We start from the raw sequence: 24971 nt of genomic DNA on the forward strand, positions 1-24971 counted from the left end.
AGCTTTGGGGACAACAAAAAGATCATACCGTCCTCAGACGGACAAACATGCCGAATAGAGATAAATAATGTCCCGTTCTGTGTTTTCTGTCGAAGGCCCTATCATACAGAGCCTGAATGCTTCGAGAAGAATCCCGATCTGAGGAACCCAGAAAAACGGAAAAAGGCTCGCAGGACAAGGTCCAGCGGTGCAAACGCCAACTCCAGTAAGCCACCTATGAAGCGTGCCAGTACAGACAATGAAGACGACGACTCTGAGGGGCCGAGGAACCCCAAAAGACCTACCTTCATGGCGACACAAGTCTCGAGACAAGACATCAATGAAGCGTTCGGAACGGAAGTCGAAGGGAACTTTGCGACCTTAAATCATATTCCCAGTCTGATGGTCACGAAAGCTCTCTCAATCCGTGACGCCTGGATCGTGGATAGTGGATGTGCCCAGCACGTCTGCAACAACGCTTCGAGATTCGTCAAGATGGACAAATACGATGGCCCACCACTAAGGAGCGTCGACACCTCTACGGCCCCTTCCGGCATAGGAGTGGCAAACATCCTGTGCAATGTACGAGGCAAAAAGAAGTGGCTGGTTCTAGATGACGTCTTGTTCGTCCCGACCGCCCATGCAAACCTCATATCTGTGTTGCAACTTCTCAATCGAGGGGCAAAGATTGACTTCTCAAGCAATGGCGCAAAGATTCGGAATAAGTCAGATGGGGGGAACCTGTTCACTGCAAGCCAATATCATGGAGTTTACGCACTCGACCTGTGGTCGAAACCCGCTTTCCCGGCTTACCACATCAGACCGCAATCGGCGCTTTGGCACAACAGGCTTGCCCACATGAGCGATGCAAACATTCAACGACTCAAAAGGCAAGCCTATGGCATTCAGGACATTGCACCACGCCAACCATGCAACCCATGCCTCCAGGGACGAATGACCGAAACCCCCCATCATCGTTCAGAGGCGAGCACAAGATCCAAATATGCCATGGAACTCCTCCATATCGATGTTGCAGGGCCATTTGAGGAAGGCCTTGATGGTAGCCGCTACTGGATGACCATTGTCGACGACTTTACTGGATGGGTTGAGATCATCCCCATACCACAGCGCCAAGAATTCGTTGTTGAGTCTTTGCGGTATTTTCTCGATCACAATGAGCGCCCCGAGCGCAAATGCAGACGAATTCGTCTTGACCGAATCCCTGAGCAAGTGGGAGAAGAAATGAAGTTCATCCTCTTCTCAAGAGCAATCCATGCCGAAGTCACAGGTGTCGATCAGCACCAACAGAATGGAGTGGCAGAAAGAGCCCATAGGACAATCTACGATCGAGTCGGACCAACGCTCGCGCATGCAAAACTACCGCCGAAGTTCTGGCCGGAGATTGCGCGGACGGCGGCCTTCCTCTCGAATCGATCACCATCATCCAAACGTAACATGACTCCGTACCAAGCTTGGTATGGTGACAAGCCCGACCTATCGCGGCTGAGAGTCATTGGATCCAAGGGAGAGTACCTCATTCCACCCAGACAAAGAAAGAAGTTGGCAGGACCAAGAACAAGGCCATGTCTGCTACTGGGATACGAAGGAAATACGAACTACCGCATCCTACTGGAAGACGGCAGGATCATTGGTACACCAAACGCAGAATTTCATGAAGTTCTCAGCACACCCTCCACACAGACTATAGAAGATGTGGGAGCCGATCAGCAGAGCTTACCTGGGGCAACGGCTGCTGCCTCAGGGGGGAGTGAGACGGTGGGACTAGTAAACCAACCTTCGGCAAGTGTGCGACATGCATCCGTGCCAGCCTCGGGACGCCAAGCATCCCTGGCGCCGCAAGGGCAAACACAGCCTAGATCATCGGACGACAAAGTGCAAGAGCATATGCCTCAGCCGAGTAATAATAACTCGCAGCCCACTGTTACTGGACAAGGAGAAAGGACCTTTTCACCAACACGGAGTGACGATATCTTCGGGTGTTTATCATCTTCTTTAGAGGATTCCGTCCCGGGGATTGACTCACCACTCGGCGGTGACCAGCAACAAGGCGATGCTCAGCAAGGGCGAATTCCACAAGATTGGCTGAATTATTCTGAGCTTCGAGAGGGTGGTGCAGAACACATCGTGCCACAAGGTACACTTGAACGTCACCCTGAACTCAAACTCCGAGAAACACAAATCTCTCAAGACACATCTGATTATGATGAAGAAGAACTTGCATTGATGAATGTCCCTGACGAGAATGTGATTCCAACTTTCTTGACCGTAGCTGCGGAAGAGACTGAACCCTTTGAACCAAAGTCCCTTCGTCAGGCCAAGAATGATCCACGATGGCTCGAATGGGAAAAGGGAATGACCGAAGAAATACAATCGCTCAAGCAAAACAAAACTTGGGAACTCGTTGACTTGCCCAACGATCGCCGAGTCCTAAGCGGGAAGTGGATCTTCAAACTGAAAAGAGGAGCTCGCGGAGAGATCGTCCGCTACAAGTGCAGATGGGTGGTCAGAGGTTTCACTCAAGAGGAGGGTGTCGATTATGACGAAACTTTCGCCTCGGTGGTCAAACCGATGAGCTACAAGGCTCTATTCGCAATTGCAGCAGCCCTTGATCTCGAGATCGAGCAGATGGATGTCAAAACAGCGTTCTTATACGGCGAGGTTGACCACGAGATCTATGTCGAACAGCCCCACCACACTACGGATGGCACATCTAGGGTCTGTAAGCTCCGCAAAGCACTCTACGGCCTGAAACAAGCACCTCGCATCTGGTATCAGACTCTTACCAACTTCCTTCGGGGCCTTGGCTTTGAGCCCATCAACGCTGATCTCAGCATCTTTGTTCGGAGTGGCATGTACATTGCAGTATATGTTGATGACCTCTTAATCGTCGGGCCAAGCATTGCAGAGATAAAGAAGATCAAACGGAGCCTCAGAAATCGCTTTCACATGACAGACCTAGGACCATGCAGCTACTATCTCGGCATGGCCATCCGGAGGGACCGGCAGAATAGAATCCTCTTTCTCAGCCAAGAGGCTTACGTGCACAAGGTCCTCCAGCAATTTGGCATGTCAGACTGTGCACCCGTCAGCACGCCTATAGACACTTCACCTCTGCCAGAAAACGGGCCCGAATACGTCTGCCCCTCAAGCCTGAAGAACAAGTATCAGCGCATGATCGGATCGCTGATGTATATCATGCTTGGAACCAGGGGTGACATTGCATATGCCGTCTCAGCGGCAAGCAGACATTTGGCAAACCCTGGTCCACAACACGTGAAGCTCGGCCAACGTATTCTTCGGTATCTCAAAGGCACCATATTTCTCAGCCTCACATACAAAGGCCCGCTCCAGATGCTTCGTGGTTTCACAGATTCAGATTGGGCTGGCTGTCGCCAAACGAGACGGTCGACGGCCGGATACCTGTTCAACATCGGAAGTGGAGCGATCAGCTGGCAGTCGAAACGACAGAGCACTGTCGCCCTATCAACCTGCGAAGCAGAATTCATTGGCCAGACACAAGCAACTAAGGAAGCTATATGGTTGAGGAGACTCCTTCACGAACTGAACATGAGCCAAGGAAAATGCGCAACAATCATTTGCGGCGACAATCAGGGAGCCATTGCGCTGGCCTCGAACCCTCAATACCATTCGCGTACAAAACATATGGAAATCCAACGAAAGTGGCAAGGAGAAGTTCAAGACTCTGGGACAGTAGAACTGAGATATGTCCCAACAATGGAACAGATTGCTGATGGTTTGACGAAGCCCCTTGCCCGAAACAGATTTGAATGGTTTCGAAAGGGTCTCGGCATTGAGTGATACTCTCATGACGCACCAGCTTTCAAACCAAACCAAAACGCAACATGCAGGCACCCTTTCCCTCCTTTTTACCACGGGTTTTTGGGGGGTTTTAATGGGGCTTAGCAACCGTGATGAAGTGTCGCTGACATCCTTTATGACGAAGGAAATCAGCGAGTGGGAGTGTTGAATATCACGGTCACTGATGTAGTCACGGGAACGTGAGCACGTGCATGTATATATGTCTACCTGGCTACCAGCTTGTTTGTACTCAGAACACACAATCAATTCCTATCAACTATACAAACATTGAAGCGTCACTTATAACTCAACATGAATATCACGCTACCAGGTCTGGTCTGCTCTAAAGTTAGAAAGCTTTCGCCGGTGCCTGCCGTGATGCATGGTCATTTTGATTTCGGCCAGTTCCTTTCGTCCCCCGGGGTATTTGCTGACAGGGACGTGAACGACGTATCCCTCCTAGGCACGGCGACGGCGCGAAATGATTGGATCACAAGTTTTTGAAGTTGGGGTGGGCGCGTGGACTATGTTTTCTGAGACCCAGTCTGCACGGCAGACTCCAGGGTGGACTCCGCCATAACTAATTGTACAGTGCCTTCACCGCTTCTTCTTCTCGCCTCGTTAAGTCTGAGCACAACAGCGCTAAATGATTGGCCGTCAGTCGAGTACTAAACAAGGTTGTTGCAGCGGGTCAAAGGTGTAGACAAGGCGGGGAGGGCAGGTTACAGTTACAGCTAATTCAGATTGCCGCCTATTCGCTTTCTTCGCCGTTCTTCTACGTAATGGCTGTTTTGATTTGCTCCATTGCGCTTATATTTGGAGTTTATTTGCACCCTAAAAATCCCTGCGGTGTCTCACTCCATCCAGCAGTTGGCTCGTTGAGCCCTCGTTTGAAAATGTTACGAGTGCCGTGCGTTACATAAGTTGGGACGCTGGTATTCCCCCTGCTAAAACTAGATCCTAGACACCATACACAACCCCCTTTTGCCCACGAATTCCCCCGCCCACGTTTTACCACACCCCGTGTGCAGCTCTTGAACGTTCATCACCGCAGCCACCTTCTCAACTGCATCCTGAGAATATCAGTTTGGGTCTACGAATAAAAACGACCTTGACGATTATTAGGCGCTTCAAATCTAGCGGTAGTAGGTTGATATAGAACGAGTGATCATTCAGGGCCTCCGCCTAGCAAGCCCCCAGGAATGATTGTTTAGTGGACATGGGGCAAATGACTTCTTCATCATCATAAAGGACAGGTATCGCTATACAGCAACCTAGGAAACTCATCCAGAAAGCACGAAACAGACGGAGTTTCCCTTCCGGTGAATACATAATTGACAAAATATTTGCGTGACGTGTACAGTCTGGGAAACACCTCACACCCTCAAGCAAGATGCCCGTGGACCGGTTTTAATCACCTGCTTGGTGACCAATATTTTTTGGACCGCTGGAAAGGTCTTGCAGATCTTGTCGAGTGGTACGATGATTCTGTTAATGGGCCCTGAGGTGAACACTGCCAGAAGCCGGACTGTCACTAGGTGGACAAGTCCAGCCAGTGAATCGCTTCAGGACGAGCCATGGACTAACGATCCGTATTGGGCACAATTATCACAAACACGTTTTTGACATATTTTTTCAAACTATAGGCCACGCAACCCACAAATTAACCCTCCAGGAACCCGGCTAGTTAACTAGCTCCGCGTGCGGCTACAATTGTGGGCATTTGGTTGACAATCATATAAGGCGTACGCGACGCGCGCTAGTACAGTGAGCTCCATTGATCGGTTATCGCTCTATATGGGCTGAGAGAGGCGATGGAAATTCCAGCTTGGAGAGTTAAATTATCCAAATCATGAAAGCGCATTGATAGTTCAACGAGCGGCTGAGGATCAGCCAAATATCCCCTCGACTGTCCGCTTGCGCCTTTTAGTGCGATTACGGATGTGTGAGATATTAATTACTTCATCAATGTACTAAGTTAAAAGGCTAGGTAGGCTATTGGCCATATGTGGCGACGAAAACGTACGGAGAGGCCGCAGCCAATGACTTAGTTACTCCGGCAAGCGCCCAGATTGGTTATCTTACAGGTATATGAGCAGTCTTTGACATTGCATGCTGATATCCCTAGCACGTGATAATAGGCAACGGTGTTACTGCAGGGGGATAACCTTCGCACAAGGAATAGCTGCCAGCTCTGTCAATAACCTTCATAATTGAGCCAGTCTCGTCGCTCTTGTATTGACATTGAGCTGCCCTCTCAGCAAATTGCGAATAATCCAAACATCGATCAGGTCATATCTTCGGGATCAGAGGCACAGAGAAAAAGAAAATTGAACAAAAAAGATTAGGCGGTAGGTACAGTACTCGCCTGAAGGCCACGTCAACTAGTCTCTAACCAGAGCACACATCCGGGTACAATGGGTAGACTTGTTCAGCCAGACACATGTCTGCAGGAATCAATGACCTATCTCCTCGAAACGAGCCCTCAACCGATCCTTGTATTCCGCGTCTTCTTCCATCTTTTCTTGAATGAAATTCCCCGCGTCCACGGACCAATAAGGGCTTACCGTCCGATCGAATATTCGCTGAGTGCAGTGCTCTTCACAGAAAATTCGCTGGATATGCTCGTTGAACACTCTGAGAAGGCCCTTAGGGCTATGGACAGCTTGAAAATACCAGAAGCTCCCTCTGTCCCAGCATTTTTTCATTATCTCAGCTTGAGAAGTGACAAGCGTACGGATAGATTTTTCCTGCTGTTCAAAAGCCTCTATGAATTCAAACATGACAGATTGGAAACTTTGAAGATGTTCCCCATGCTCAATATCGTCGATAGGTCGACCAGTCAACCAGTACGGTGGTGTCTGTAGCTCAATGGGGAGAGTGCATGCCCATTCCAAGTCTATTAAACACGTAATATGCCAATCTTTATCCACAAAGATATTACTTGGATGGAGGTCGGTAAGTGTGAGTAGAAATGGACCGTCGCGATATTGATGAGAAATGAACTGAGGCAATAGACTTCGCATCATAGTCAAAGCAGCAAGCTGTTCCTGGCCGTCGTGAAGATCATGAATAGCATTTGGCTGGTAGAGAAGGCGGTTGTCGTGACAGTGCAACAGATCCAAGATGTACGGCTCCACGCACTGATACGTAGAGTTCCTTGGTATGGTAGGGATGCCTTCATTTTCGAAAGTTTGAAGTCGCAGCGTTAGGGGACGATTTTTCAAATGAATCAAGCCATCATCATCTAAAGTCAAAGATCCAATACGTGGGAATTGATTTTGATTAAGTGTGAGCATGATCTTTGCAAGATCGCTGAAAAGAGCATGCCTTCGAGTCTTGTCCGTCAAAAGGAATTTTGACAAAGTGTCAGACAGCATGCTGCCACTCTCAACGAAGCTGATAATCATATATCCGATGCGCAGAGAACCGATTCCCTTCGTGCCGATAAATGGAGATGCCCTGGGGTACCCAAGCACTGATCGTATCGTTCGTTTCATACGGTGATACCATTGAGTACAGACACCCATGGATTTTTCATAGGTAAACTAAAGTAATTAAGCACCTCCAATCAAATAAAAGGTGAAAGGGTATTATCTCACAGTTTGCCCATTGAGGAACCCGAACCCATAAAGGAAAGGTATTGGGATGGTCGGACAATTTTCGCGAATCCAAATATATGTAGCCACTTCGCAGCGCAGTTTCTCATCTGAATTCCCAGGATGCTTCTCTTCCCCAACTTTGAAAGGCAGTGGGATTCGAATTAGGACACGTTCGCCAAAAGGCCGATTTACGTAGACTGGAATGCACACGTTGTAGCTCCCAAACAACCAATCAACCTCGTCGGCAATTTCACATAAATTCACGCCAAGATGGAATGAAACCAAAGATTCGATGTCCGTCTTGTGGCTCAGTAGATATGAACAGAAGTCATGCTGCTTTTGCGGGTAGTCCAGACGGTGCAGGATATTATCGTCGTCGGCCAGGGCATCTTCCAACGAAATCTTGTTCCGTCTGAGCAAAGGAAGAGTAGCCATATAGACAGTTCGCATACATTTGTGCTGGCCGTCCCAGCAAAGTGAGCTCAACTGAGGTGCTGTGTACCTCGATCTGAGACGAGATGTTCCGGGAAGTAAGGGGATGAAGGTCACATGACCAGCTCCTGTAACTCATTGCATCCAAATACTGCCTGAACGGTGAAATAATTATCCGTGGCCGCAAGCAAAATTGACCAAACACAAGCCATGTGTGATACCGGAAGTGGGAGACATGGATATTCCGTGTTAATCAATGAGCCCAACCAGAGGGCCAGTTAATTTAACGTAATTCACAGGCGAACCAGCCACACAAGTGAGCTGGCCACCAGTCAGCCGTGAACTACGTTAGGGACTAACTCACACTCGGTATTTTTATTTTCATCGCAGTATATCTACTCAAACCTGTCTTTCAATTCGACGTTACTTTCGCCTTATCCTACTTTGACGGTTTGTGCTACAGAAAATCAAAATTCGACGTTTCCCACTTCTCCCGTGTGCATTGACAAAATCCTACGAGGGCTTCTCTGACTGAGACACCATAACTGACGTACACTCGATTCTGGAGTTTCTCTAATAGAACGTTCCTTGAACCATGCGCAGTGGCTTTGGTTCCTTAGTCATGTGGTACAGATACAACAGATTGGGCCAAATAGTGCCTGGGGCACTCTGGTGGATATAATTTTCCTGTGCCAGATCGGATATGATGTTGTAACTTTGTTTTGGTACATTAGCCTTAGAATGGTCTCGGACGTTGCTGTCGAAGGTTTCCCTCAACTTACACCCACCACCGACAGCCTGAACCTCCACCGGACATCTCATATCGATCGCGGCGACGGCTGTAGATGAGACGTGCGAAGTATAATACAGTGATTCCAGCGGCAACTGGGAAGTCCCAATGCCTGATGGCCGATGTGGTCTGGGTGTAGGCATGTTTAGTCCAATCGAGTTTCCCACTTGGATCCTCAAACTCTGCTCTCATGTTGATGCGAGTTGATGAGACACGATCAGAATGAAGCAAGTAGATGGACCAATGATTGTCGCTGGTATTAGGACCTGCTGCACCAAGAGTGTGTACCACCACACGGACATGCGTGACTGGCGTGGTGTCCGCTTGAACGACGTCCGGAAGCAATGGGATAGACGGCATAGTGAAAAGGTAAGAATCGAGGAACCTCTCGAAGAAAATTCGGGTTGGAGGCTGGATCCTGTGGCTCCTTCGATTTTTTATGGGATACAGAACTGGGGTAACTGGGCAGGCGGCTACAAGGACTCGAAATCACGTATACGATTCGACAAGAAAGGCGCTGGGGCCATACTCACTAGCGTAAATCTCAGGAACCCTGCAAGCACCAACCAGTTGAGGGGCGGTAACTTGGGAAAATCGTTCTTAGACTAGCAAGATTGGATGTGTGAAAGGCACGCACGGTCCCTTAGGATTGAAATGAGATGAGAGGTCGGAACGTGGAGTGGGACGATAACTGGCATACACCCGTTAATAAGCCAAGCCAATCAACGGACCTAAGCTAGAGTCACTGAGTTGTGCCTCAAGCCGACTCAGGGTTTTCAAGGCATTACGTCATCAAACTTGGTGCCAATGGTCAGTAAATCTCCCCTGTTCTGCCCCCTTGGCGCGTATTTACACCGCTCCGCTCCGCATTGAAAGTTTGTATCGCCTTTTCCAAGCCCTTTTTGTCTCGCACATCTCTCGCAGGTGTGAGGGTTCAGATCCGAACCCTAGCCCCTTCGTTTCGTTCTTTGCACCTTTGATCTTAATTTTCAGAGGCTTCTAAGCGGCAAGTTCTTTGTTTCCGCAACCCTATTGAAGACATGTCACTTCCGGGAGAATTTCGAGCCTCTGTGATAGCATCTTGTTCAAAACCGCAGCCTGACAATATTATCAGTCAGTACGGAAATCGCATTATCAAGATCTCTGACGACCAAGTGGTCAAATGGGGCCCAGATGTCACGAAAGAAGAAGCTGAAAATCAAAGAATAGCGTATGAACTTGTGGATAATCGCATCGTTCATATCCCACGCGTGTACGCTTTTTTTCCGACGAGCAGGGCTGGGGCTATATTGTGATGGAGTACATAGAGGGGAAGGTTATCGATCCGTTGGAAGACATCAACGCCATAGAAAAGGTTGCGGGTGTGCTTGATTATTTCGCAACATTGCGACATGACATCCCCGGGCCTCTCTCTGGCGGGATCTGTCGCGGGCTTCTCTTCCCGGAGACTGAAGATCTGGTTTTCGACAGTATTAACGAGATGGAGAAGTGGTTCAATAGCCGGCTTTTTGCACATAATCCGAAACTTACTTTCCAGGGCTGCGAGCTAGTGCTTTGCCATCTAGATATAGCGCCTCGAAATATCTTATGGCAGGAAGATGGTTCTCTCTGCCTCATTGACTGGGCATCTGCTGGGTATTATCCAAGGTTGTTCGAGTTTTGCGCGCAGTGGATTATTGAAGGAAAGGACGGCGGGTTTAATTCCCTTCTCTTGAAATCGATGAATCCTTTACCATACCAAGAGATAGCGCAGAAAGAGTCCGTCCTATGTGCATGGAGGAATATCCAAAAGTATCCTTTGTAAGTTCAGGGGACTGTATCTGTTTGCTGATTGAGACTAATATCTTCTAGCCGAACCAAAAATACAAATTCTTCCAAAACATTATCAAGAGATTCAATCGATCGTATTCCTGCACCAACCCATCCAATGCCAGATTATCCGCCAGGCTGGTATGAGCAAGCTCAGCGGGAAGGCGTTACCCCGACAGGACCCACTTTTGGCGCTCCTCTATGCTCCTCTCGAGGAACCGGAGAACAAGATCGAGTTTACAATCGCGTCGCTCGTTATTTGCGCGCAATTTGGGCTCCGCACCCTAAACCATCTGATGCTGCGTAAATTCGGCTAGCCGCAGCCGTTTGGGTTGTTTAAATTGCTGTGGCATACACCACCAATTTTGACCAAAATTGTATCTGGGCTATTTGAAAGTTTTGTGCCATGTATGATAGCCGAGCAACTGCCCATGTCTAGCGAAATCCTCTTCGTATTGAGTTAATATATGGCCGTTTGGGCGTGTGTCACCGCGTGAGATTCGGCCATCGGCACGCGCATGCAATGTAGAGTAGGGTATATCATATAGCTTTGCTGCTGCGCGAAGAGATGCGATTCGACCATCTTTGATATCGGAAATGGCTAACAGTATCCTGCCCTCTTGATTTACCGATTTTGCAAGGATTCAGAAGTGGTTGAATTAGGTATGTCTGTGAGATTAATCATGAGACATACTATCGTAACCATCCGGCGGCCCAGGAGTACTTGTATCGGATGTATGAGGACTGGAAGAAAGATAATGAGCAGGTGACGAATGACGAGATGTCGGGGAATGAGGGGGAGGTGGTGGTGGGGAAAACAGAAAGCAAGTTCCTGGGCAGACCTGAAAAATATTAGTTTCTTGGATCGCCAACTCAGTTACACAAACAGTGCAACGTCTGAAGATTAGAGTAAGTTACTGTATTAAGACTGATACAGGAATATTTGAAAGGGTGTAGGTGGTGGCACCGGTTTCGAGACGCACTGTATTGTTGCGGAACGACTGTATTCCCAGGTACAGCATAGAGGGACTGTAGTTCAGGCACTGGAGGAAGTTGGCCTAGAGGAAAGGATGAATCCCCAGCCTCCAGATCCCAGGGCAGGCAGGAAGCCTTTCCCACCTCTCCGCCGACCGTCCTCTATCTCCAAATCCGCGACTCCCCCCACTCCACCCGAGCTACCTGCCCCACAACGGACCACACAGGAGAAATTCTTTATCTCGACCACCTATTCCACCATCACGGCCAGAGCGCTGTCATTCCGCGGACAGGTGCTCAGTGGCGTCACCCCGCTTCAGCTGGCCAAGAATGGCTTTCACTACCAACCTTTCTCCGGTGGCGGCCTGGCTTGCTGCTTTGCGTGTCAATCAGCCAAACGCCTAGACAGCTTCCAGCGCCTACCTTTCCAAGAGATACAGCAACTACATAGAGCAGACTGCATATGGAAGGTCATCTCCAGTGACTTAAAACAACATCTCGATTCCACCGACACGCTCTCCTCTTCAACCGATACACTCCCTCCGCCTCGGTCAGACCCTAGCCCCTTTCTTTCCTCGAAGCGCGAACAACCTAAGAAGACGACCACCGACGCGAGTACACAAACACAAGCCGAACCAGCACAAAAGGTGCCTCCTACAGCAGAGGAATACTCTAACGACTCCCGTGCTCGTCCGCCATCCAACACAACCGACCCAGAATCACGTTTACCTCCACCGACCGTCTCTCCTCAGCCTCCCCATCCAACACCAAGTATCACTACCCTACCCCTAAGCCATCAGCCAACCTATGCTTCGGTCCTCCAGCACCCCACCACGACTTCACCACGATCAATTCCTAGAACCCGAGAACCCGTCCCTCCCACTAGACCTATACTCACAATAGAAGATCTTCATCGCCGCTTTTACAACAAACCATCACCGTTCCAGCTCGAGTCCAAGACAAGGAAACGCTCAGCTAGTCAAATTCGCAAGAAACCCGTATCCGCAACAAAGTCATTGTCCAAATTTTTGACATCAGCATTGCCCGCATTCTCGCGCTTCCTAGCAGAGATGCAACCAAATCCGAACAATCCTATCAGGCCACGGCAGGCCCCAACGAGGCTCCAAGATCGTTTAAGAAGTGGTACACGATACATGTACGTACATTGATATATAGTTGTTGTATGCTGCATATCGCTTAGCGAGGGGTCAGCGTAAATGAATTACACACACACACACACACACTGTATTGTTGCGCACTATATTGTTGCCCGGGACATCCTGTTCGAAATGTCCACGTGACTTTCTTTTCTCCAATGCCCTTAAAAAGCAAGCCACGCCATCAGCTCCATTGTGCGTCACCATCTTTTAGGACTGCTCGCCATCCATTCAACCTAAGTTTGTCTAGACCTTACTTTTGAATTCATGATGGACAAGCTTCCGCCAGAGATTGTTCTCCATATAACGCCACACTTGGGTGCGTTTGATCTCTACCACCTCTTAATCGCTTACCATTGTCCGGGTCTCTACCACAACCTACGCCCACGTGTATTCGATTCCCACCAGGATGGCTCAATAGCCCTTTATCATGCAATCCGCATGGGGAGACTGGACCTGATAAAAGAGATTCCCAATATACATCAACTCATCACAGCGATCGATAAGTTTACTCGCTACGGTCAACTTGACGAGGGTTGTTATTTTGCCGGGAAGGAGAGGGAATTTGCAGCAAGCAACTGTGGCGGTTATATCAACCCTCTAATTGTTGCGATCATCCAACGCCAGGTATATCCAACGGACGATCTTGAAATAATTCGATTTCTTCTCGAAACTGGTGCGGATCCAGACGCACCAGACCTGTTCCATCGGCAGTTGCCACTGTTTGTTGCCGCCAACAGTGACGATCATGAGGCTGTGTCTCTACTCCTCGACTTTGGAGCTGACCCAAACAAATGCTCTTATGAAGGTAGCCTTCTTCTGCACGATGGTTCCTTGTCTGAAAACCCTACAATAAAGCAATGGAAGATTCGTTCTCCACTCGATGCTGCTGTCCGGGGAGGACATCTTCAGATAGTGAAGCTCCTCATTCAAAAAGGTGGTGGTCTGGCATCTTGCCCCTTCAATCTGCTAGATCTAAAGACCCGCAAGCCATCACCAGAGCTTATGGAAATCTTTCAAAATCTCCACGAATGTGCAGTCTACCGCATGAAGCAGTCTCAAATATTTCGGCTTTTCGAGTGGACCAACCCATCCGTTAACAGGAAAAGTCGACAATCGCCCAGAATTGAGAAGCGAACAAAGACCAAGACGCACAGCGTTAACCGGAAATTTCAAGAGCAATTCAATGGATTTCTCTCCCTCTTCACTCGCCAACCTGTGCAACTAGCGCACCAGACGCGCCAGATTACCTGCCCTCCGCAAATGACACCTTATCAGGACACGTCCACTGGGCCCGCCCCTTAGGCATAAGGGCCGCCCACCGCGTCGCTGTCCCTCAACAGACAAAAGCCGCCAGTCCCAACCTATCCCCAGATTCCCATTCTATCCTTAACGCCTACCCTGGAGATCGCTGCCATAAATTTGCGGCAAGGAACCAGTCTGGCAGACTCTTGTGAGAGACTATAAATTTCAATATGTGGTACTCATTACCTACTTTGAATTTATTCCTAATTTTCTTACACAGGAAGTTCTCCGCTTTGATGTTCCTGGCTCGACGGTCACATCTTGCCCGCCGCGAGATTTTGCTTTCCGAGACGAGTTTCGACAGGACCACGGCTAGACCTGGCCCTCACCCGCGGATGCACCTCAGGGTCCCTGAACAAGACAAACTGGTAGGAAACGTGACTTGCTTGCAGTGCATAAATTATGTGGATTTAGAGAGAATTTCTGGGTATCATTTGTAATTTTAAATATAGCAGTAGAGTAGAGAATTGAGAATCAAGAGATGAAATCATAAGAAATCATTGTACGAATGCCAACTTAGGATATATAGAATTAAACAGTGTAGTAATTATTGAGATCCAAATACATAGCCCTAAGTAGCTTCGAGCGCTTGCCCTTCCTCCTAGATACACGCTGCTGTGTGTCAGGCAAAGGAGGGTCTGTGTAGAGAGCGCCTTCGATACTATCTGTCATAGCGTAGTACTTCGACAGCCTCTCTTGCGCAGCCTCAAAAGAGGAAAGCATTAATTGCTTCCATGGCACCTTCTTTCGTCGGAGTTGACGGATTGAATTTTTAAGATAATCAAAAAGCTTATTGTAGAAACTAAAGACTATGTGGATACTTATATCTTTAGTCGTACAATCGACGGTTGTGTACTTAAAAAACGAGCTGCAGGATAAACGGTATATAATCGATTTGTAGCTACTCTTCGGTTTTAGTGTATAATGAGGCTGATCGTACTGTGAGCAGAATAGTCGAAAGTTGATTGGGACTCTTAGCCCGGCGAAGCATAAGATATGTTGAATTCCATGGGAACGAGTTTTGGCTCGTCGGTTTGAAGATTGTAGAAAGTGTCGCGGCGTTGAGGCTTGCGTTACTGTAGACAGCAAGACTACGAACCTTAGCTATATAGATATCAGTGTGACCATTATATAGTATGAAGTAAGAGAACTAGTTAACCTTATTTAGTGTATTAGTAATCTCTCGCTTTTGCTGTCGAGCACGTAGGGCTCGTACGCGATCCTCTTTCCACTCGAGCTCCGTGGTATCGTTATTTGGTGAAGCCTTTATCTTCGCATAGGCCTTATCCAGGAGATGTAGGGAGCGATGCGGAAATTAAGGCTATCATTAGCCGACAGGATTCTGAGAATCGGCAAGGTCCTCGGTACCAATTCACGGCGTAATAGCAGACTGCTTGGGATTAGACCTCGGAATTACCCTCGCGAGGGTCTAAGGTCTGGACCCTCGACCTTCACCTCGCGAGGGTAAGCTCAAAATTTTTGACCCTCACCCGACCCTCGACCATCGCCAGCCCTCGCGCGGGTGACCCTCACTGATCCTCATAGACCTCATTTTTCATAAAATTTCCACGTTTTGAATAGGATGGATAAAAATGCTGATTCATCTCATAAAATACTGTTTTTTACACCTGTTCTAGCACGTTAGATGATACATACTGTAAACCCACCAAGAATGAATTGAATCCTATTGAATACCCTCTCGCTTTGATTACTGCGCGCTCGAATAGCTAATATTTAGACTAGATATATAGATAAGTCTTTATGATTAAGTAGTTAGGATTGGTTGGTAAACAGATATACGCTGCTTGGGTGGAAGATGTATTTTTAAAAGTGCGGTGTATAGTGTCTCCTTACGACCTTCTATCCCGTATGCTACTTCAATGCTTATTTTCCCCTGAGATTTGGAAACATACGCAGTAGAGGTTTAGTAATTCTACTAGTAATATGAAAAAAAAAGAGTGCGTAGTCAGCTGCATAAGAGTCACATGGGATACTGAAACAGGTTAAGTTAGCGATTTTTATGCTAGTGCGGATTTCTATTGGATTTTGCGGACATCCAACGGATATCCGTGGATGTCCAACAGTTGGATGCGGATATCAATTTGACATCCAACGGAGCGGATTTGCCGCAACCTACCTGGATCTGCCATTGATTATTAGCAAGCTTTTTACCATAGAGTCGAAAGGGACATCCAGTTCGCTTTGTGCTTGTTTTCCGGCGCTTTGCACCATCAGCAGCCTTGATTCTATCGTGGTAGACACGCCTCTATCGCAACCAAGTGTGATATTCCTGCTTAGATTAGATGATATAGTAGTGATAGCGTAGCCATGAGATAGGGCATGCTGCTGTATAGAAGGAATTAGCTGCTCTCTAGTCCCAAAGACCTCTTCCTTCGGTGGCTCCATGATTAAATGAAGAATCAAATGAAGAATCAGATTGACAGCATAATGGATGGTACACTTCATCTGAATTACACACACAGAAAGAAAAGCAGTAGCCACGAAGAATTCAGAAATTTCACATCAATATACAATCAGTTGGAGAGGTTTGCTGACTGCCATTCTCGCTGACATTGTCATAGCCTCTACGGCTGCCGCACTCGCTGTCACAGTCACTCCCTGGCACAGGGAAATAAATAGGCTCAGAATCATGCAAATCACATTCCAAGCCGTGGGGTAAGAAATCGCTACGACAAGCACGTAATGAAGCACGACTGTGTCCTCTATGAAGTGCAGCGTGAAAGAGGCAACAGAAAGACGCTGCACGTGCCCTCGTACGTAACATGGAAGGTTGCCGTACTTGATCTCTGGATGGTATTCGCAGGTGCTCCCAATTTCCGTCTTCCCCGATCAAGCACTTTTCGGCTTCCTCCATGTCTCCATGCAAGTCTCTTAACCTTTCAAGAAGAAAGTCAAGGTGATTTCTGGTCTTGTCTATGCCTGATTCTCTATGTCCAACCTCCAATAAAAGCTGCTGCCACTGGTCGTTTATCTCCTCTTTGAGATTGGATAGTTGGCGGTTTTCTTGCTCGTTGGACCTTTCTAGCTCATCGATTGGAGTCTCAATGAGTTCTAAGTTGCATTGAAGACGTTCGATCTCATTACACACTGATAATGTCGACAGCTCGTGTCGAACTTTTTCGTATGTAAGTAGATGTGTATGTGCCCAATCAATATGCTGTACTTACTTCGAATCTGGTCTGATCGATCAGCGAGTTGCCTTAATGAAGAGGCAAGCGACTCAAGTTCGCTATTAGTCATATTTTGTGCGTTTTCTTGTTGCTTTTTGTAACTTATTTTAGGAGTGCAGTTGAGTACTTTTTTGAGGCTTAGTGTGTCAGTTCAACCTGAGCGTCCGTCCTTCATATACCAGGATTGTCTCCATAGCGGGTGACGCTCGTTGCATTCCGTTGCTAGGAGTTATTCTTGGAATGAGATTAAGAATCCGGGTTTCAAAACTAAATTTGCGCTCCAAATTCCGTTAGGGGTTTAAGATTTCGAAGAGCAGGCGAGGGAGGGCAAATTTCGAACTTCTTTGACTGTAAATACAATAAAAGCACTTGATATACCCCCGTTATTTCCCTGACCAAGGTCACATATGGACAATATACCGGCTCATGGGGTGCCATTCTGCCAAGAATCCTTGATAATGACCTCCGCCCATTTCCCTGCATTTCCCGATAAAAATATGACTGGGAGATTCCAAGTCTGCAGCTCCAGCTATCGAACCTTAAACGATCAAGATTCACTCTATTTTAGCTGGGCGAAGTCCTGATCTTACCACACCTTGGAGAAGTCCGCACTCCGACCACCGGTAAGTCCTTAGCTTTAAGCTCCAACACGAGAACATAACCACGACAAAATCGATTAGCGACCAAGAACTTTCTTCATATGGACTAGGACAACCAAGTCGCATACCACGTCGTCGCTTGAAGATGTGCCCGCCTGTCAATAGCCATTGCTATTCCTGGGTTTATTGGCCTTTATGATGTATCCCAACACTTCTGCAGGTATCACAGTCGACCAAGCAAAGAGGAGCTTTAATCGGACCGCACGCCTGAAACGAGACCTCATCGTGTCCAGACCTAGCTGACGCGTGATAAGGGCAACAGAAGGACAACGATCTGGGCCTTCTCGCCACTCTGACTGGAATTCCCACATGGGCTAGGTTTTTCGTCTTTGTGTGGACCGCATTTGCTCTCAAGCATTGAAAATGTTGGTATCACCAGCTAGGTACTGTGTACACAGTTAAGTGGACAGTGTTATGCCGTAAAGCAAAAAGTCAATTGATTCAAAAATGTAGATAGATGTGTGTTCTCCATCTCCAATGCCCCTGAACCTCAGACGGCGGGAGCCGCTGCTTAGCACGATTACGTACAACCTGTCTTTGCTTATTCTGACGGGAGGATATATCCCGACACTGGCAACTTTTCTCTTGTGCAAAGGCCAGTGTCCTCAAGTAGGAAATGAAGAACAAAACGAACGAATGAAAAAGGGTCAAAAGAAAGATCAAAACGAACGGTCAAAGCGGACAATAAAAAAATCAGACTGCGCCTTGTTGCACACCTAGACCTCGCTGTACCATTCTATTTTCTCTCCACCCATCCCTCAACTCGCACTCGTAAGGTGTTTGTGGTGATGAACTTCTCCAAGGCCTTGTTGGGTTCTGCCTTGGTCATTGCATCCGCTGGGTTGTCGCTCCCGTTGATCCACCTTATCTCCATTATCTCCCTTCGCTCGTATGACTGGCGAAGTGCCATGATATCGATCATCAGACGCTTCTCCTTGGTGGTTCCGAGTTTGACGAGGCATTCGTAGAGGGAGTATGAATCCGTGCACACGATGGTAGGAATCTTTCCAAAGCCAAGTTGGTCCATGATCATCTTGATTGTTGTGCCAATTGCAATTGCCATATCGACACCTCCTACCATTCCATAGATCTCCGATGCCAAAACGCTTCTGGTAACTCGTTTGCTCTTGGTTGAGCTCCAATGGATCAGGTTTCCTATGATCTCAAATTCCTCGCTCCTTGTGGACTCGTTTGCGAGGATGATCTCATATCCAATCTGGGAGCTAAAATCTTTGTTGTTCGCGAATGATCCATCGACGAATACGAAGAGCTTCGCCGTTGATAGGTCAATTGCAACATATTTGATACCCCTGTCTAGGTTCTTCATTTGCCACATGATGCGTTTGTTCAGCGCGTTGACGTCGGCTTCCGTGGGGTCCTGGTGTTGGGCGGCAACGGATAGGTCGAATGCAGCCTCCGGCTGGCAGATTGTTGCAATGTAAGCTCCGCGAGCACGTTGTTCCATGTATGCGTGTTTAAAGTCCTTGAATTTGTGGTCGATGAGCTTAAGTTTCTTGCCCTGCTCCTTCTGGCGTAACTCAACTGCAGCGTCTCCTTCCTTCTGTGTTAGAACGCAGCCATTGAATATCAGCGGGTACTCTGGAGACAGTGTATCCTTGGGCTTGGCGCTGAACTTTGCCTCCGCTAATTCCTTTTCTTCAAGCGCGGCGAACTCGTCGGATCCCAAAATCAGAGTATCGTCGGTTTGCATCCCGACCACGCCGAAAGCTCCTTTTGCTGTTGAGATCAACAAGCATGGGTCGTAAGTAGATGTGACCATCCCGAGCCTTTCCCGGTGGTGCTTGTGGTACGTTGCCCACCAATGGGTTCCGGCTTCAGGGATCCCGTATAACGGCTTCCGCACTACCATAATTGTGCCTGTCGGGAATTTGCTCTTGGTCTCCTTAGGGAGATGTGCCAGAATCAGTCTGTTCAATGAGGTCGTTGACTGGACATATGCCTGTGTTATATCCCGGATCGACAGACTGATGCCTTTCTCGCTTAGTGACGGGGCGAGTGCAATGATAACACGTTGGCTGGCTCGCTGAATAGTCGGGGATTGCGTGAGAATCATCCCCTTCCCTTCATCATTGTATGCCTGGATAACAAGTCGTGACTTCTCGAAGGGCGTACCCGTAGCCTTGCCTTTGATCTCGTTGACTAGGCGCGAATTGAAGATGCGTATGCTAGCGTGCTTGATTGGATCGTATTGTACGAACTCGAACACGCCTCTGGCTATCAATCCTTCAATCTCCTCGTTCCGGGATTGTTCGAATGGCAATCCAGGGGTCGTGATGACACCTTCATTTCTCAACTTGATAGACAGTTCCATATCGGCTCGTTCTTTATTTGTCATAAGCGCCATTGAAACGTCTTGTCCTTCCCAAACAGCGTTGATGAATTGATCCTCGAGATCTTGATGATGAGCAGGACCTCGTCGGGTGCCCCGCCGCACGACTGTCTGCGGTTTCGGTTTGTTCTTCGATCCTGGTGGTCGTCCTCGACCTCGTCGTTGGATTTCCGTCGGTTTATCGGGCTCGTCAATAGGTCTCGAGTCGACAATCTCATTCACTTGGTCGTCCTCTACCTTAACACAACGTTGACCTCCCTCTCCCTCTGGGAGCTCTTCTCTATAGTAGGGCTTAACAACCGTTGATCGGAACTTCGTAGGTCCATATGGCATATCCACAGTACAAGTCTCTCCATCCACCGCCAAGAGCTTATATGGGCCCTTCCATCCACCTTTCTCGCGCCAGACTCGAACATCCGACTGTAATGGTAGGTTCAATGTGGCGATTGTACTAGGGCCGTTGCGCATGGCGAGAGCGTCATTCACCTGGCGTTCCGCATGTAGGCGACGGACCTCTTTGGTTGCAGCGCGAATAGCCTCAGCTCTCTTGACTACCGAAGGTGATGGTGGATCCATTTCCGTCATTCTCGGGTATGCCCCAAAGGCAAGCAGTGTTGGGACAATTCCATCTGGTCCGGCTGAGTCGTTGACAGCCTTCACGGCCATTTGCAGGATCATCTCCTTGTCAATGTTCTCATCCTTGAGCTCATCTCTGAGAATTTCGTAGGCACGGCGCAGCAGTGTATGGTATCGTTCTACCTTCCCTACGCTATTGTGAGCTTCCACGGGGACCTCCTTAACTTTGATTGACATCGACAATGCAAGCTGCTTGAACTCTGTAGATGTGAAGTTCTTCCCCGCATCGTGCACAACGTAGTCCGGGGGTCCCTGGTAGGTATCGATCCAGCATGCACGAAGTGTGTCCCAAGCATTGCGTGCAGACATATCTCTCAGGAATCTCGCAGCACCAAATGACGTGGCTGTATCGATGACTTGCAAAACGGGCTTTCCTTCGAGGTACAGGATATCGACGATAACTGAGTAGTTGAACTCATAGTCATCTTTCAAAGTGAATTTGAATCGTCCTGGGGACTTGCCTTTCATCTGGCAATGGTGGCAGAACTTCGTGAGGTAGTCGATGCACTGCGAATTTATTTCGTGCCCGGCACGCTGAAGGATTCGGGTCAATCTTCGCACTGATGGGTGTCCAAAACGTCGGTGGAGTTGCCGTAGCTCCGTCTCAGTGAGGTGGCTCCATGCTGCTATCTCCTCCAGATTATGTAGCAACATCCATGGGTGTCCCCACTTACGAACGATGGGCACTCTCTTGTTTCCTCGCTCAAGTACGTTTTTCTTGTTTCTGAGCTCCACCCCCATAGCATCCATGTCCTTGAGGCAGAAGAGAAACGGTGTGTTCGTGGGAAGGATATGAAACGTAATGGATCCAATTGGGGTATCGACATCGGCAGTCCCCAAGGAGACTTTTGGATCTCCGACTCCAAATTTGATTCTATGTTCCCCAGCCCGGGACGTATCGAGTCTGACTCTGGGGTCGAGCTTGCACAATGCCCTAAATTGAGGCTCGCCAGCAGACGAAACACCAGAGGCTCCGGTATCCGGCATGATGCCTTGGAAAGTGTCAGATGAATACCGGTTGTCAAGTGTGAACACTTCAATGGCCTGTCCGTTGGCTTGTCGCTGCTGGAAGATGTCGTCTTTAGTGAAGAAATGGTATGCTGACTGGTCGTTTAGGATGGATATCATTCTAATCCCGTCGACTTCCCCGAGCTCTGTCAAGAATCCCTCGTGCCCGTCATCCTCAATAGTCATGTCTGCGAGCATCAGGGTTGATTCATGCCTATCATTGCTGTCTAGCACTTCTGTCTCCTCCTCTCCTTCAAAGTCGTTGAGGAACATCTGGAAATCCTGTGGGGTGGCCGCTTGGCCCGTGGTGAAGTAATGTTGCTGGCGGAAGTTATCGAGTGATTGTCTTCGTTCCTCCCCGGTATGATACTTCGACCAGCATCCTGGCTTTCCACAGACATAGCATCTCCCCTGGCGGGGTCCTTGATTGCCCCGTCGACTTCCACGGTAGCCTCCTCGTGGTCCTGATCCACGAAAGGGAGTGAGTTCACGGTTGTTACCGAGTCCATAGCTTCCTCTGCGCTGGCTATAACCTCCGCGGCTGTATCCACGACCTCTCCCTCCGTATGTCCGGTCGGTCCAATGCTGATCGTGCATCTCGTACTCCTCATAAGCCTGAAATTGCCCCGACCGTGGTGAAAAAGCCGCATTAGCAACTGCTGATCGCAGTTCCGCTTGCACTCCCTCGAGAGTGCTCGCCGGCCTATATAAGGAGAATTTACATTCCTCAACACCTCTACAGGCATTTATGGTTTGTTCCCGTAGGGTCGTCTCCGAGCGGTGTTCGGGGGGCAATCCTGGCTGGATCTTCTCGAGTGTTTCGAAGAGGATCTCGAGGCACTCCGGGCGCGATTTCTCCGGATTTTGAGCAATAATACTCGGAAAGGTAGTCTCTCTCCATTCCGTGATATATCTTTGACGGTTTTCTTCTGTGTCGAAGTGCGCCCTCATCATGTCTATCATTGTGGGGAAATCTCTTGCCTTTCCTTTGATCCGTGTGAAGTAAAATTTCTCCGCTCTCCCCTTGAGCATAAGGGAGAATGCGACGTGGAACTGATGCTCCTGTAGGCCGATCTTTTCACAGACGTCGTAGAACTTGACTAACTTAGTGTTGAAGTCGTCATACAGTCCTCCGCCATACTTGTCGTCCGTGTTGCTGTACTGCCTCGTTACTGCTTCGATCATTCTCGGTAACGGTATATCCGTGGAATATTGTTGGGGTCTACCGTAATCGGAATGTTGCTGTCTGTGATTGTCCACGTAGGCTGTATCAAGCGTGATGGATCTGGCTTCTTCCCATCTCTGGTCACTTCGTTCGATGTGTGGTTTCTCGAGATTCGTTCGTGGGGTTTGAGGATTTGGTGGGTTCACCGAAGTAGCTCGTGCTGCTGGGGAGTGTGGTCGGACGGTCGGTGATCGGTCGCGTGCAGGGTTCCATCTGGAGCTGAAGTTGTCTGGGTGCTCCTTGAGATGGTCTTCGATCTCTTCTTTGGTCCATTCGTGCTGGGTGACCTCTTGGAGACAGTCGTATAGTCCCTTCGCGTAGGATGTCCCTATGCGTACTCTGATCCATACTCCGTGGGTAATCAGGTAAAGTCGAAGCATCTTCAGTGCGGTTTTGTTGGCCACCTTGAATGTGTCTAGGGTCCACCCGTTGAATTCTTCACGAAAGTCATTCCATAGGGCACGATCGGTGATGCGCATTATGTTCCATGCCTGCATTGTACATGCTATATGTCCGTTCAATATCTTCTCCGTCTGGTTCTTCTCGTCGAGTGTATCGATAGATTTCTGCCATGTTTCCTCCTCAACAGCGTATCCGAGGTTGTCTGGGATTGGCATGGTTGTTTAATCGACGGTAATCGTGAATGAGATGGATAAACCAAATGAATGTGTTGGGTTGCGTGTCGTGACGGTACTGCAAGGTGTTTCCCGTTAACGCGTTGTTCGCGTGGTAGACGCAGATCTTCGTTGCGGTTTCAACTGTAGATCTTTTGGAAATCCTCCGTGTCTCAAAGGTACTGCAAGTGTTTCCCAATGAGATACTTTGATGTCCTTTAGCACACCTTCCGCAATGAGGGTACTGCAGAGTGTTTCCCCGTTCCCTTGCGGTCAATGCCTCTTCCAGGTCGTGTAAACCGAGCTGTTCTGTGGTTGTAATCAACCACTGATCAGTGTTGGTATCACCAGCTAGGTACTGTGTACACAGTTAAGTGGACAGTGTTATGCCGTAAAGCAAAAAGTCAATTGATTCAAAAATGTAGATAGATGTGTGTTCTCCATCTCCAATGCCCCTGAACCTCAGACGGCGGGAGCCGCTGCTTAGCACGATTACGTACAACCTGTCTTTGCTTATTCTGACGGGAGGATATATCCCGACAGAAAATAATGCAGAATCTCTCGAAAGGCTTTGGCAAAGTACATCCGCATACCGTGATTCATCGTCAAAACAAGCGGCCATCTCATTTCATCTTCAAGGACCGAATATACCGAGACTCGGCGGAGATCTTCCTCGAGCTCAAATTTATTGAGAATACACTGGGTCTCTTCCTGGGCCAGCTCATGAAGTTGCGAAATCCTTTGGTTCAAAGTACGTCGTAGTATATCAGCTCTCGCGCTTAATGCATTGATATTTTTCTCCTTGGCAACTTGTTGCAGTCAGTCAACGGCTTAACTGTATTTTGCACTCGGGGGCACATACATGTCCACTCTTCTTCCATGTCTGCTAAACATCGCAGGAAGGTGCCCAGAGAGTTTGAACTGATTTTACACTGGACCGATCCCTGTTCTGGTGTTTCATAAGGGCCGGCATCGTTACTGGGAGGTACACAATCGTGGTTCGAATGCATTGTTTTCGCGAGAAACCAGCAGCGCTTGAGCTGTGCACCTCGTATAAGGGAAAAAGAATTGGAGCATGCAATGGAGTCTTAAGGTAGTTTGCCCTTTATCAGTCTTGGACTGGACGGCCAAGCGATATGTGTTCTGTTCCCTTGCATGGCGTAAGGAATGAGAGGGCTGGGAATGTTCGTAAAATGATATAACCCTGGGTCATTTTCAGAAATACCACACGGCAGGTACAATTCGGAAATGAAGCCAGACTCCAGCAGAGGGGGAAACATACCTCGATCAACAGTAGCAATTACATTAGATGGTAGGCGTGCATGGTGGGAAAGCACATGGGCATCGATGTAGACTGTAATGGCGGGACAGGTCCTTGCGGTCAGCTGGACTGTTTACT

At 48.4% G+C, this 24971-nt stretch overlaps 4 protein-coding genes across 4 annotated transcripts; 2 read left to right on the top strand and 2 right to left on the bottom strand.

The window, feature by feature from the left end:
• Positions 1 to 6275: 6275 nt before the first annotated feature.
• Positions 6276 to 9003, bottom strand: N7473_011147 (uncharacterized protein; the record flags this gene model as incomplete). Its single annotated transcript, XM_057157086.1, has 3 exons — positions 6276 to 7367; positions 7422 to 7833; positions 8636 to 9003. 3 exons carry the CDS (start codon positions 9001 to 9003, stop codon positions 6276 to 6278), a joined length of 1872 nt encoding a protein of 623 aa, XP_057004208.1.
• Positions 9004 to 9937: 934 nt separating this feature from the next.
• Positions 9938 to 10769, top strand: N7473_011148 (aminoglycoside phosphotransferase family protein; the record flags this gene model as incomplete). The annotated part of the gene is made up of 2 exons (XM_057157087.1): positions 9938 to 10412; positions 10495 to 10769. 2 exons carry the CDS (start codon positions 9938 to 9940, stop codon positions 10767 to 10769), a joined length of 750 nt encoding a protein of 249 aa, XP_057004209.1.
• Positions 10770 to 11522: 753 nt separating this feature from the next.
• N7473_011149 (ankyrin repeat domain-containing protein) lies at positions 11523 to 13889 on the top strand (the record flags this gene model as incomplete). The annotated part of the gene is made up of 2 exons (XM_057157088.1): positions 11523 to 12405; positions 12835 to 13889. 2 exons carry the CDS (start codon positions 11523 to 11525, stop codon positions 13887 to 13889), a joined length of 1938 nt encoding a protein of 645 aa, XP_057004210.1.
• Positions 13890 to 18475: 4586 nt separating this feature from the next.
• On the bottom strand, positions 18476 to 23575 carry N7473_011150 (uncharacterized protein; the record flags this gene model as incomplete). The annotated part of the gene is made up of 1 exon (XM_057157089.1): positions 18476 to 23575. The coding sequence occupies one exon, from the start codon at positions 23573 to 23575 to the stop codon at positions 18476 to 18478; it is 5100 nt and encodes a 1699-aa protein (XP_057004211.1).
• Between the last annotated feature and the right edge of the window lie 1396 nt (positions 23576 to 24971).

This window comes from Penicillium subrubescens (genome assembly GCF_028828155.1).
Source record: "Penicillium subrubescens strain IBT 31985 chromosome Unknown utg000009l_segment0_segment0, whole genome shotgun sequence".
NCBI lineage: Eukaryota > Fungi > Ascomycota > Eurotiomycetes > Eurotiales > Aspergillaceae > Penicillium > Penicillium subrubescens.